Source organism: Aythya ferina (genome assembly GCF_964211825.1).
Source record: "Aythya ferina genome assembly, chromosome: 16".
NCBI lineage: Eukaryota > Metazoa > Chordata > Aves > Anseriformes > Anatidae > Aythya > Aythya ferina.
The window spans coordinates 9809674-9823549 of record NC_140315.1 but is presented as its reverse complement, the minus strand read 5'-3'; the positions used below and the strand labels follow the sequence as shown (position 1 = coordinate 9823549).

Genomic DNA, 13876 nt, shown 5'->3' with positions numbered 1-13876 from the left:
AGGCCACAGGCTCTCTGTGTGTTTTTACAGCTGTGTCAAGTTTTGGTTTCTGACTCTTGCCGACATTCAGGAGTGCTGAAGGAGCTCAGGCTAACAGGTCCCAAAACTTTGTAGCTGAGATTTAGATTTCAGCAATTTTAACAACCAGTTTTTGAAATAATACAAACTCCATTTGGAGTTGGAGCTGATGTAAATTAGCAGTTAAAATGCCTTGCATTCTATCACTTTCAGCTCCAATGAACTTATATACTTAAGAGCAGACGGAGTATTTCAATAAACTATCCATATCAATTCAGGAATATAATATCAATTTTCTGTATCAAATGTTGTAATTCTTGCTAGATATGAAAACAAGCTGAAGAACTGCAGCTTTGTCTGTCACCAAGTTAATCTAACTGCATCCAACCTGCAAATTTCATACAGGTCCTCTGTCACTTGTACCACAATACAGGAATGTACCAATTGGGGGTTAATATTGACCACTGATACCCTGTATGACAGAAAATCAGGGTATAGAATTTCAATTGCTCCTTTAGGGAGCTCTGCAGTTGATATCTTAGTGCCATAAAATAATTCAGGAAAAGTTTCTTTTCATTTGACTTACTTCTGAGAAAGTCTAAGATTATGAAATCTGAAAGCACCAGCAGTGAAACATTAAAGTCATAATCTTTTCCCTTTATCTACTATTCTTCTCTTGACATATTTAACTATCTTCTTTTGAAGGTTCAATATATACTGACTGCAGGACTAAACTGCTTTAAAATAAACAGCTTTTATACATATTTCTCAACTGGTTCACAGATTCTTTGTCAGATTTTAAGAGAGAAGGTAAAGAATTACCTCAACTTCTTTTAAGATGAAAGGCTAGAGATACATACATCAAGATTAATAGTTAGAACCTAACATCCAGTGTAAGTGTCCTTTATTTATCACTTACCACTCCTAAAGCTGAGATGTGAGAAGTTCAGTGAGCGTACATGAATGTGAAGCGGAAAAAAAGTGAGGAAGGATGAGAAAGCATGGGTGAAAGGAGAATTACCTGTGCAGAGGGATGGGCAAAATGGGACAGTAGGCTAAGATCACTAGCACAGAGGGGAAAAAAAAGTGAGGATAAGGAGAAAGGGAACAGCTAACCTCTACAAACATCAATGCATAAACTGTTTTTATGCAACAGACAATAAATACTACCAGAAGAGTAAAGACTATTAAATACTAAAAATAAAAACTTGACAAACTAATGACTGAAAGATTAGGAATAATTAAAGGATGAAAGAAAAAACTCTGAACAATTATGAAAGCAATGTTCCTTCACAAATAGGATGGGGCAGAGCACTGTCCTGATTTCCAAGTCTACAAACTAGTACAGCTCACTAGGCTTTCTTAGTGCCTATTCTAGTTAGCTGTTACCTCAAGAGTCCACCTTCTCTCACTAGGAGTCTCATTAAAATCTATGGACTTCTGTGCAGCTAAATTGTACTAAATATACACACAGATGTAGCTGTTTGTGGGATCAAGCCTTTAAATGTGTACATGCTTTCTTTAAGCATCAGCTATTGCTACATAAAAGCTATGTTAAGAGTAGGTTACAGCCAAAAGCATATCTTGATAATGTAAAACATATTGTAGGCATCTTATTATATACTGCAGTATAAGCATATTTATTATTACATTGCATGATCATCATTACAAAGATTGTGAAATTTTAATTCAAGGACAAACTGAAAAGATGCCTAGCTTGCCAAAGCAAGGAATGAATGGCATTTAAACAACATATGATCTCTTTATAGTTGCATCATACAGCAAACATACAATTAAAAAAGCATATATTAACATCTGAGGCTCCAGATTAGATAAAAACATATACGGAAGCTTTCAATTTTCATCATCTGGGGGGAATTTTGAGAGCAGATGAATAATTCAGTTTGCAGAAATGGAAGCCCTGTGCTTCCCTTCACAAAGAAAGGACAATAAGCCCTATTTTTTTTATTTTTTTTTTTGTTCTCAGAGACTACTTAAAAGCATCGATACAGCTCTAACTTACACTATGCCTCACTTTTGCATTCAACATACTTGTAAGGGTAGCAAACAGCTTTGCTTCTCTTTGCTGTTTGCTGCTGCTTCAAATCACAGAATCACACAGAATCACAGAATTGTAGGGGTTCGTAGGGACCTCAAGGTATCATTGGGTCCAAGCCCCAAATCCTGTAAGGAAAACTAAACGATGACATTTGAGTTTAGTTCATATAAATAAAAACAGCATCATCAAAAAGGAACAGAGAAATAGCTTTCTGTCCAAAAGCAGTATTCTCTCTGTGCCCTGATGGAGTTCAAAGAACCCTGAAGAGATGAGAGGAGGGGGGGGGGCAGCTGAGGAGGGGTAATGTGGTTCTGTTTGTTGTTAAAGAGGAGCAACCTTTAATTTACACCTAGGACAAGGCTCTGAACCGTCTCCAGTTTATAAAGAAACATGAAACAGCTGCTATGACATGGAAGACATGGGAAAAGGCCAAAAATGTATAAGCTATTTCATTCAGTCTTTTTCTCTGGTGCTTTTCTTAGACAAGACTATGATAAACAGGAAGTCAAGGCTGAAAGCACAGGACAATGAAAAACTGAAAACATAATACTTGAGAAATACAATCAAATACAGAGAGTTTAGAATAGTTTGTTAATAATTTACAGTGTTTGAAATAAGTAGAGATTTTAGAACAGCTACTTAATAATGTGAGATGTTTGCTATCTGGCCTTCAAAACTTTTTCGTAATGGCATTCAGATCCTCTTTTCAGTGAAATGCTCATGCCCAATCTGCACGTCACAAAATCAACAGTCTGAAACCTGTTATGTCATTATTTACATCATTCTCTGTCTCCTAGAATGAAAAAACACTGGAAGATGTCAAGAACAAACTCTACCTTATACTAGCTATCATCTGATTTGCCCAGGCTCACTCACACTATGGCATCTGACCACGACATTAGAGATTCCTATATTGGAGGTTTTGTCTTGCCCATTAATGTAGCAAAAAATCCAAGATGAGTAAATTTAGACCTGTCTTAAAAAGCAACCTGCAACATAGTAAAGATAAGAAGTTCCCAACAAATAGAAAAAAATTGCCAATAAATAACCCAAATCAACACTTTCCAAGACCATATGCAAAATAAAAGATCATCAGAAAGAAACTTCTTGAATTACTGTTGGGGGTCTCATACCAAATCCTAACCCACTGGTTAAGTCGCTTGTTCGTCACAAAGAGGTACACTCCTGTCTCTCCCTTGGGTATTTGGCTGAGAACTAAACTTGACAATATGACCTTATTGCTATATGAAAACTGTCACTTCTTGAACAGTTTATTTTCATCACAGACAAACCTGTATTTATTTATTTAACCGTTCTTTACTTCTTTTTCCACAGCACAGATCTTTCCTAGTCCTGTTCTCTCACTAGAAGCACCCTGAAGATAGGCATCCTCAACACCCTCAGGTCTACTGTCACCACTGTCAAATTGGAGTTGAGTTGTCCTTTGTTGGACAACATAGGTGTCCTATGTCCACTGCTTCTGCAGTGCCTTGTCTGAAGACCATCACTGACACAAGGATGAAGAAAAGCATTTTAAGGCCAGAAATGACCATTACAACTAGCATAACTTTGCTCGTGGCACAGGCAAAAAGACCCAACCCTGTTCTTCCTTCAAACTTAGAAATCAACTATCATTAGAACTACACTTAGAATGTTTCTTTTGTGTTGAAGACTAGATACACCAAGAATCCAGAATGAAAAGTAAACTAATGACTATTTAATAGTCATGTGCAGTTAACAAAAACCTTGTTCTTTAGCCTTCCTTTTACTCAGCATCCTGGATACAGAGAAAACTCAAAGCTCTTCTGGAATGATTTATAGCTGCAACTTAAGTTTGACATCAGGTTTCTCCCTACCCCAGCTGCTTAATTCCTATCCACAAACGCTCATCCTATTACAGCAGCATCCCTGTTTCTGCAATCAGGTAGCAAACCACGTGGAAAATTAATTATTTACAGACAAATCAGTATCTTCATCCAGGCCACGATATGGTTTCAAAAACAAAGTCACGGGCTCGGTACAATAGACAGTGCAGCTGCAGGAACAAGTGACCAAGATTAAGGCTATGTGTACCAGCTTAAGGTAATAAAGAACTACATACGTGGCTATAAATTTATTCTTAAAAATTATTTCAAGTCATGTGAAGTTACAAAAGCATTGGAAGAGATGAATCATCAAAAAAATCAAGATTATCAACACCAAAGATAACTTACCCCCATCACCTTACCACGCTGTTGAACATCCTCCCACATGCAATGAACTATATAGCGACACATGTATTTTCCGGCACGACCCTCTTGCTTCATTCGTACCAAACACATCCTGCAAGAACATAAACATCATATTATTCATAGCTTTCATTTCTTCTTCAAATTTAAAGAATAAATTAAATCTATTTCAGCTTATTTAAGATTCTCCTTAGAGTATGTGCTTTTGTGATCAGGAACAAAGGTCTGTTTTTTTAAATATCCTAAATTTGTCTATTCTGTTCTCAAGAGCTGTATCTGTTGAATTTTGGCCAATCCAGCTATGGAAGAGTGACAGCAAACTCTACTTTGGCTGACAGTACTGTAATCTAGTTAAACAGTACTGCAACCTAAATTCCATAGCCTTAAGAACATATCACTCTTTGGAGTAGGAACAAATATCTTGTCTAATCCTAGGCTAGAAGCCAGCTGTTAATTCAGCCTGGTATACTAAAATACTGGAAGAGTCTGTCCTAGACAAGTTGCAAAAGCTTAAGCAAGTTACAGACATCACCCAAACTCACTTTAGCATTGTCCTAAATTATTCCAACTACAGGGATCTTAGGATACACATCCAACCACTTGGTAAAACCCCTAAACACAGTACATGCTAGAAGAAATCACAAGTTTGTGTGTTGTAGGATCTTATTTTGAGCGTCATCACACAGCACTTGTGGGGCAACCATGTGATCAGGCCCAGTCAGCATGGGTTTCTGAAAGGCAGATCCTGCTCGACAAACCTGATCTCCTTCTATGACAAAGTGATGCACTTAGTGGATGAAGGAAAGGCTGTGGACGTGGTCTACCTTGACTTCAGCAAGGCTTTTGACACTGTTTCCCACAGCATTCTCCTCAAGAAACTGGCTGCTCTTGCCTTGGACTTGCGTACGCTTCGTTGGGTTAAAAACTGGCTGGATAGCCATGCCCAAAGAGTTGTGGTGAATGGAGTCAAATCCAGCTGGAGGCCGGTTACTAGTTGCATTCCCCAGGGCTCGGTACTGGGGCTGGTCCTCTTTAATATCTTTATCGATGATATGGATGAGGGGGATAAAGTGCACCCTCGGTAAGTTTGCAGACAACACCAAGTCAGGTGCATGTGTTGATATGCTTGAGGGTAGGAAGGCTCTGCAGGAGGATCTGGATAGGCTGGACCCATGGGCTGAGGTCAACTGTATGAAGTTCAACAAGGCCAAGAAGGCTTGTATAAGAAGCAGTGTGGCCAGCAGAGCTAGGGAAGTGATTGTCCCCCTGTACTCAGCTCTGGTGAGGCCACACCTCGAGTACTGTGTTCAGTTTTGGGCCCCTCACTAAAGGAAGGACATCAAGGTGCTCAAGTGAGTCCAGAGAAGGACAGCAAAGCTGGTGAGGAGTCTGGAGAACAAGTCTGATGAGGAGCAGCTGAGGGAGCTGGGGTTGTTTAGCCTGGAGGAGTCTCAGTGTCAACCTTATCACACTCTACAGGTACCTTAAAGGAAGCTGTAGCGAGGTGGGGGTTGGTCTATTCTCCCATGTGCCTGGTGAGAAGATGAGGGGGAAGGGGCTAAAGTTGCACCAGGGGAGGTTTAGGTTGGATATTAGGAAGAACTTCTTTACCAAAAGGGTTGTTAGGCACTCGAAGGGGCTGCCCAGGGAAGTGGTGGAGTCACCATCCCTGGAGGTCTTTAAAAGACGTTTAGATGTAGAGCTTAGTGCTATGGTTTAGTGGAGGACTTGTTAGTGTTAGGTCAGAGGTTGGACTAGGTGATCTTGGGGGTCTCTTCCAACCTAGATGATTCTGCAATCTTACTATGAATACCAGGTTGGGTTGTTTTATTTTTCTTTTTTTTTTTTTAATTTATAACAAGTTTTAAAGCCATTTGAAATTAATTGCTGCTATTCAGTTTAAAAAATAAACCACCACCACCACAAATGCATTTCCTTTTATTTCCTCCTACATTTGTAAACAGCATGAACTGAAATACAGGCTATTGCCTCACTAACCTAAGAGACAAGTCCCATCATCAGCCCCACGTTCTCCACTTTACCAGTCAGCTTGGCTCCTGTTTTTCAGATTAGAAGAGCCTGTTTGGGTTGACTAAGTTACTGTGGATGCAGTGAAGCTCAAACATTGAAACTAAAATAAGTCACAGCTTTGCACAGAGACATGCTACAGCTTAGGAACTGCTCACATAAAAGCTTTTTCTCACAACTTTATAAAAGGAACAGAGCAGCACTACTGCAGGCCTCTTTGAAGCAGCCACGTATTACCAATAGTGAATGTACCACAAGAGTTAAGAGGTAAAAAATGATTTATGCATCTGTTCATTCCTTCAGTGGAGATAAGATCTGGGCTTCCCTTCAGACATTAGAAGTATTTGGTGCTCCGTGAATGCCAGCTTAGAGAAAATCATAAACAGTTGGAATTTGTCTGTTGGGCTGACCTGTAAAAGGGCAGATGCCAATCTTTATGATGGATTCTATGTGATGTGCTGATTAGTAAATAAAACTTTGTTTTAACCTGCAAAGATAGAAAAATTTATTGCCAGAGATGAGTCACAGAGTCAAAGAAAACTGAAGGCACCAAAACCTACATTGCTTCTCTACTCTTTTTTTTTTTCCCTAAATAGAACCATACATGTAAGTCCCATACAAGGGTCATTCAACTGACGCACCAACAATAAAAGTATAGCCTTTGGGCCAGAATCTGATTCCTAGATGGAGGCTTTTGAAAATGACAGCAACCATTAGAGGCTCCATGGATCTGGCTCCAACATAACACAATCCTAGCATAATGAGGTCAGAAGGCCAGAGAGAGGAACTGAGGCATGTCACATAGACATGTGATCATAAGGTGGAGTGACCGTAGTGAGTTTACATGGCAAGGTTTTGGTAGCAGGGGGCTATAGGAGTGCCTTCTGTGAGAAGAATCTAGATGCTGCCCCATGCTAGATAAGGGTCCCACCGCTGACCAGAGCCAAGCCAATAAGTGATGTTGTTTGTGCCTCTGTGAGAACATATTTAAGAAAGGAGAGAAAAAAACACAACACTGCTACACAGCAGCTGGGAGAGAGAGAGGAGGCACCAAGGTCATGAAGAAGAAGGGGGAGAGGTGCTCCAGGCGCCAGAACAGAAGTCCCCTGCGGCCTGTGGTGAGGACCATGGTGAAGCAGGCTGTCCCCCTGCAGCCCATGGAGTACCATGGTGGAGCAGGTGGACCTGCACTGGTGGAGGCTGCGGCCTGTGGTGGACCCCCACTGGAGCAGATTCCAGGTCAGAGCTGAAGCCCATGGAGAGGGGACCACGCAGGAGCAGGTGACCTGGCAGGTGCTGCTGCCCGTGGGGGACCCCGGTTGGAGCAGTGTGCTCCTGATGGTTGGACCCCGTGGTATGGACCCATATCTGGAGCAGTTCTGGAAGAGCTGCTGCCTGTGGGAAGCCCACGCTGGATCAGTTCGGGAAGGATGTTATCCTGTGGGAAGGGACCACACAGCACAGGGGAAGAGAGTGACCAAAAAGGATCAGTGGCGACAAAGTGCTGTAGACTGACCACAACCCCCATTCCCTCGCCCCACTTGGGGCAAGGAGGTGGAAGAGAGCAGATGGTGGGAAGGCATTTTTGGTTTCTTTCCTTTGTTCCTCAGTTCTCTAGCTTGTTAGTAATGGGCAATAAATCTTACTATCTCCCTACTCTGAGCCTGTTTTGCCTATCACAATAATTGTTGAGCAAACTCCCCATCCTTATTGCAACCCTTGAGCCCTTGCATTGTATTTTCTCCCCCTTTTCCTTTGAGGAGGGGGAGTGAGAGAGCAGCCATGGTAGAATTTGGGTGCACACCCGAGTAAAACCACCACAATGACAGAGGACCTGGGTAGAGGGTGGGTAGAAAAGGGAACAGGCAACAGTCAGTGAAGGGAACACTGGGATGAGTGGCAATTCCCATTCCAGGAAACAGAGCCATGTAAGAATTCCCAAGGTTTATATTGTGGCAGTGACAACCCCATTTCAGTCTAATAGCACCACTGTCCCAGCAACTAAATGCAATTAAGATGGTAGTAAAAAGTGGATCTCTCAGCATCTTGCCCTCAGAAAAATGGCAAAGCTTTCTGCTAAACCAATGGTCCAGACATCAGGACAGCTGTCTATCTTGCCACAAGTCAAACACACAGCAAGCTTAAAACTTCTTTCTTACTTCCACCAGTTTCAAGACCTTTGTTCCTCTTGTGTATTTATATAATTGACTTGTATGAAAATGTTAATTAGTTATTGTATCCAAAATTTTTTGCTCACTCATAAGTCAACGAGTTAAAGACTAAGTTTAGAAGTCTAACTCTGGGTTAAGAAAAATATTTTTATGCTTCTCTCACTCAATACACAAGCACAGCAAAAAAAAAAAAAAAAAGGAAAAAAAAAAAGTGGCTTGGTAAGAATCCCCACAGGCATAAACACTGGTTCCCATCTAGTCTGCCTTAGCAATGGCAAACCAAGAGGAGAGTAGTTCACAGACTAGCAGTTAACAACTGGTCACTGATGAGCAGGAATGGAGTAGTGTTCTGAGTTAAAACTGGCTACCCTTGAAGCCTAAAAGGTTTCTCTGTGTTTGGATGCATAGTGCTGTCATAGAGCTGTTCTGCAGCACCACGAGTGAGATCATGGAAATCTGCAGTTTATTTGAAAATTTGGTAGTGTGTTACTACACCTGCTGTCTGAGGTTTAAAAAAGACACACACTCTTTAAAGACTATAAACATTCTAACTGGATCAACACAGTGTGAAACATTTTATCGTTTCACTACTGAATCTGTTCTGCAGTTTACTCAAATACTGACTCATCTTCGTCAAAGCACGAAAGCAGGATTATTCCAAACTGTCTTTAGAAATCTATCTACCTAACATTTGCTGGATAATTTATGCATGCAGAGAGGTTATGTTAGAAGAAAAATATATGAAAGGATGCCTGAAAAGGAAGAGGAGAACCTTCACCTCTATCTATCTTAGGCAAGAAGTAGCAGTTTCCCACAAGAGCCTCAGCTGTGAGTGTTTCCATCGGTATTCCCGTAATGTCCACTGACTAGCTTATACACCAGAAGCAGCAATTGTCATCACCCCATTCAACTGCTGTAATGTGGCTCAGTACTACGCAATCAAGGTGATAATATGCTTCCACGGATAAAGCCCACTCAGAGCTTCATACTATCCCCTGCATAGCCAGTCATTCTGGCTTCCTCAGTTGTTCCTGAACAACAATTTCTAGGGTTGTGTTACACTAGATCAGAGAAATTACTCTGGCTTAACAACAGAAGTATAAACAAGAATTTTGGAAAGCTATTGCTTTACTCTGTTTAACCCAGATCATTCATGAACGGTCAGCAACTTGGATACTGGAGAAGGAAGTTCCTGAGTAGACTTCAGCTATATGTCATGATATACTTTATGACCAATGGTAGCTTAGAATAATGGTAAGAAGCAGAATTCTGAATTCTTGCTCATTATTCTTTAGAATGTTTGCATGTTATCCTTTGCTTCAGCCTATCAAGTTCACTAACTACTGTATTTACAACCATGTATAGTTTTTTGATAGGACACAAGCTAACAGATCTGAGCCTGGCTGCGTAGCCATCTTCCCTCCTCGTGCCTCTGCTTAGGTCAATTAGCCCATTCCCTCAAGGTAAGACAGGAATGCCTCAACTAAATGTCTAAGACAGTCCAGATAAACTTGTTCTTAAAATGTCTTTATTTAAGACTCTCTTGGTGCAATTTTAAGCCCCTTGCTTCCTGTTCTCCTAGGATGAACCATAGACAGATTACTCCCTTTCTTCTGAAGCAGCAAATCTCAAAGTAGTACAGTAACCTCACTCCTTTCTATGCAAATCTGATAATTATTTCTCTGCAAGAACAGTTTTCTACAAACTTGATGGTTCTTCTCCTTTGGACTCTCTCAAACTGCTCAACACTTTAACAAGTGCAGTTTTCCTTATGGGACGCAATACTCAGATGAAGTCTTGCAACAGACTTCGGAGTCTGTTGTCGAATGAAGCAGAGATTTAGTTTCTTCAATGTTGTGTAGTACCTTGCTGTCAACATGTTGACCATACCTTAAGCATAAAAGAACTTCAATGTCCCTCATTAGCTGTCTCCTTAGCACCACAGGCTCAAATTCTTGGCTTTCTCTTATGTAGCAGTGATCTTAAAAAGTTCTCTATCCAGTATTCCTTTTCTATCACAGTTCCCTACCATAGTTGCCTTATTTATTTTTACACCTGTCAGTCATGAGAGAAGATTATACATCTTGACCATGATGCTGGCACAAGGTACATTTTCCTATCAATGCAAAATCAAGATGTGAAAAAAAGTTCTTTGCAGATTCATGTTACTCCTCTTCGTTTTCCCCCAGGTATTTACAAATGGTTTGATTTTGAAATTTATTGCAGTAGTTTTCCGAATATCAAAACACGATTGCCTTATTGATTCAATTATTAATGTCCCTTTCACAGGAAACTGTAAGAAATAAACTGCAAGTCTCAAGGGTTATCCATTAAATGATTCCACTGATTTCATTAACTGATTCAATGGTTCTGCTAATTTACTCGTTGCTTGGTGAAATGAGCTGCCCCATCTTTCAATATACTGAGGAGACAGGAAATTAAAAAGAGGGAAGGGGAAAAAAAGGAGGCAAGGAAATAAGGGGCCTGTGCGTAAGGCAACTATTTTAGTACAAACTTCCTTTCAGCCTTTGGATAGCTGAGTGCAAGTCTATGTACTTCAGAAATTTTTGTTAAGTGCCAGGTCTTTCATGAAACTGTACTCCCTTGTGCATCCCTCTGACCTTTATGAGTAGGTAATATTAGATGAAGAACTGATTTTTTTTGGCTATTTTCACAAATGAAAAAAGGTGCCAAAACACTTAACGTGTAAGGTGTTAAATATTTTTACATAAAGCCAAGCTGGCATTCACCAACCTGTGTGCACATTTCAGAGGTGCAAGAATAAATGCCAGCGCTATAATTTGTTAAATGCTTCTGACAAGCAGCAACTTTAACCACCACAAATTCTCACAATTTAAAACACTTCTACATAAATTTAAACTTTTCCTAAAACACCCAAATAAGATTTTTCCACACAGGCTAGGCAAGGCTTTTTGAAAACTCATGGCACAGATCATTCCAATACCTAGGAATTCAGAGATTTAAACAATGTTAGCTTCTCCATGGGTCTTTTTGCTCTTTAGTAGAAAACTACCAAAATTCAGTACTTAGTAAATTGAATATAAACATTGTTATCAATAACCATATATCCTACTTCCCCCTCCGCCCCCCCATAAGGTACTTATCATTCTATTTCCTAAGAATAGTTATATTACTATTTAAGTTCCACTTACCAGACATGAAGCTGTGCTACAAGGAACCAGGAATTCAAAGTATCAGGCATTTGGCACCCTTGATGGAAACAAAGCTAAATATTAATATGAATTTCATCTTTTTTTTTTTCCTCATCTAACAGAAATTCACTCCACCAAAAGCCAAATACATTTTAGTAATTTAATTTCTAGCTCTACATAGTAAATACATATTGGAAGCAAACATCATTTACTGTCAAACATGTGCTTAAAATTTAGAACATGCAGTCATGGGACACTGCAGATTCCAAAAGATTTCATATGCGTAGAACTCAGATAAAATTTATATTAGAAAAAAAAATCCATAACGGAGAATTAAGAAGAAAAATATGTGGCTTCTAAAGTCCCAAAGCAGTAGAGAATAACAAGGCAGTAACAATGGATGCTTTGCTCAGTTCTTACACTCATCCTTTATCAAGTGCTGTTGCCTCCTACTGGAGGCAGGACACCATGCTGGCTCTAACTCAGCTGTCAGGACTTGCTGCATGGCTGCAGAACCCACTACACTCTGGGGTATACCTTGCTTCTAGCCATATTAGGAGTATTAAAAACAACCAACCATAGAAACAACTTCTTCTATACTTAGTTCTTCTACAATAGCCACTGGGCTATAGAGGTTTCCATAGGCACGTTCACACCGAATTTGTACCATGTCATGAGGCTGTGGGGCTGGAAATTTAGTCTATAGGCCACAACATACTCCTCTTCCTCATGTTTGAAAAGCATGGACCTATGGGCTATGTGCACATTAAGTCCTCCAGCTCCTCTCAATCTTAAAGCTTCCTTGTGGGAAGCTATTTCTACATCTGTCTCCTGAAGAAGTTTTTAAACAGCAGTAGAGAATCCCTCATGAGAAGGAATCATCACAGCTGCCTTCGCCTACCAAGCACTTCATCTTGTCTTCTGAACTATTCAAATCTAGTTTTAAGAAGGCCAGAGTATTCAAAAACAGACTCCAGGAAGCCAGCCTTATCTTTTTCTGTACTGGAATGTATTCTTTCCCAACTCCTATACTTCCTGGCTCCCAAGTACCACCAAGGAGGCTCACCTGGATTATGAAGCAATATTTTTACAGCCTCTTTCTTTTTACATACCAACCATGGTCAGGCATCCTCCACAACAAACAATCACTATTGCTCCCTCCTCAAAGAAATAACTCCACCAGGGCATAGGAGGTGCCAATCTTCAGCATCAAATGCCCATGTATCACCCACACCACCTCTAAGAGGGTAAAAAGACACTAACAGTCTATGTTTGGAGATTAAACAGATGTTTTCCTCACCCATCTAACTTTCTGGCTGTCTCATTCCTATTAGGAATAGTTCAAGAGCCTAAAAATGACTACTTTGACATAAAGACTTGCTAAGGCATCTCTAATCAGAGAGAAAGTACACAGCACTTGCATTAATCAAACCATTTCATTAAATGAAGGTTCCACAGGTAAGACACAGAGTGAAACATTCCATTCAAAAGAGAGGTTTCTGAAATCAATTCCCACATACCAGTCTCCTACCACAAAAATTAACAATTCATTGGAAAGCAAAGCTCACAACTCCACTACCGGAAATACTGAGAGTTTGTAAACACCTGTTCAATAACCAGGAGGGAAGAATTTTTTCCTCTAGCTTTCCAAGTGTTGCACTTCTATTTCCATAATTCATTTTTTTTAACTTCAATGTTAAGACTGACTGTATCCTAAACTTGAAGGAGAGATGGTTTCTTTAAAGCAACAAGCTTCCCCTTAGTTATCAGCTTTTTTGAAAGAAGGTACTTATAAAATTTGGGGTTTTGAAAGACCTAATTCCAGGAAACTAACATGGCAGAAATAAGAATCCTATAATTCAAGAGAAAATTATTCCCTTCAGAATATAGTTAGATGCAGAAAAAAATATTACAAAGCGTAATTACCTATGATATTACTGTGATAGTATCAGCTAGGGAATAAATCTATTCTGCCTACAGAATACCTCCTGTTCACACCTGTGCACATAAGAGACATGAATGCCCATGATTATGAGGACGTACCTCTTTCTCCAGTCATATTCTGCACTTAAAATTCATCAAGTAGGGGAAGCAAACTTGAATGTAGAATTTTTCATGATAGATCACCTTTGCAACTATCACAATTTTAGGAAGAACACAATTGGATAGCATCCCCACACCCTGAAAAAAAAAATAGGT

At 39.9% G+C, this 13876-nt stretch overlaps 1 protein-coding gene across 3 annotated transcripts in view; it reads right to left on the bottom strand.

The window, feature by feature from the left end:
* UQCC1 (ubiquinol-cytochrome c reductase complex assembly factor 1) overlaps positions 1-13876 on the bottom strand; it is a 50515-nt gene that overhangs the window by 21806 nt on the left and 14833 nt on the right. For all 3 annotated transcript variants that reach the window (XM_084538325.1, XM_084538326.1, XM_084538324.1), the window contains exons 6-7: positions 11678-11735; positions 4291-4399 (exon numbers count right to left, since the gene is read on the bottom strand). In XM_084538325.1, coding sequence (XP_084394451.1) covers positions 4291-4399; positions 11678-11735 — 167 coding nt within the window. The remainder of the gene's footprint in view (positions 1-4290; positions 4400-11677; positions 11736-13876) is intronic.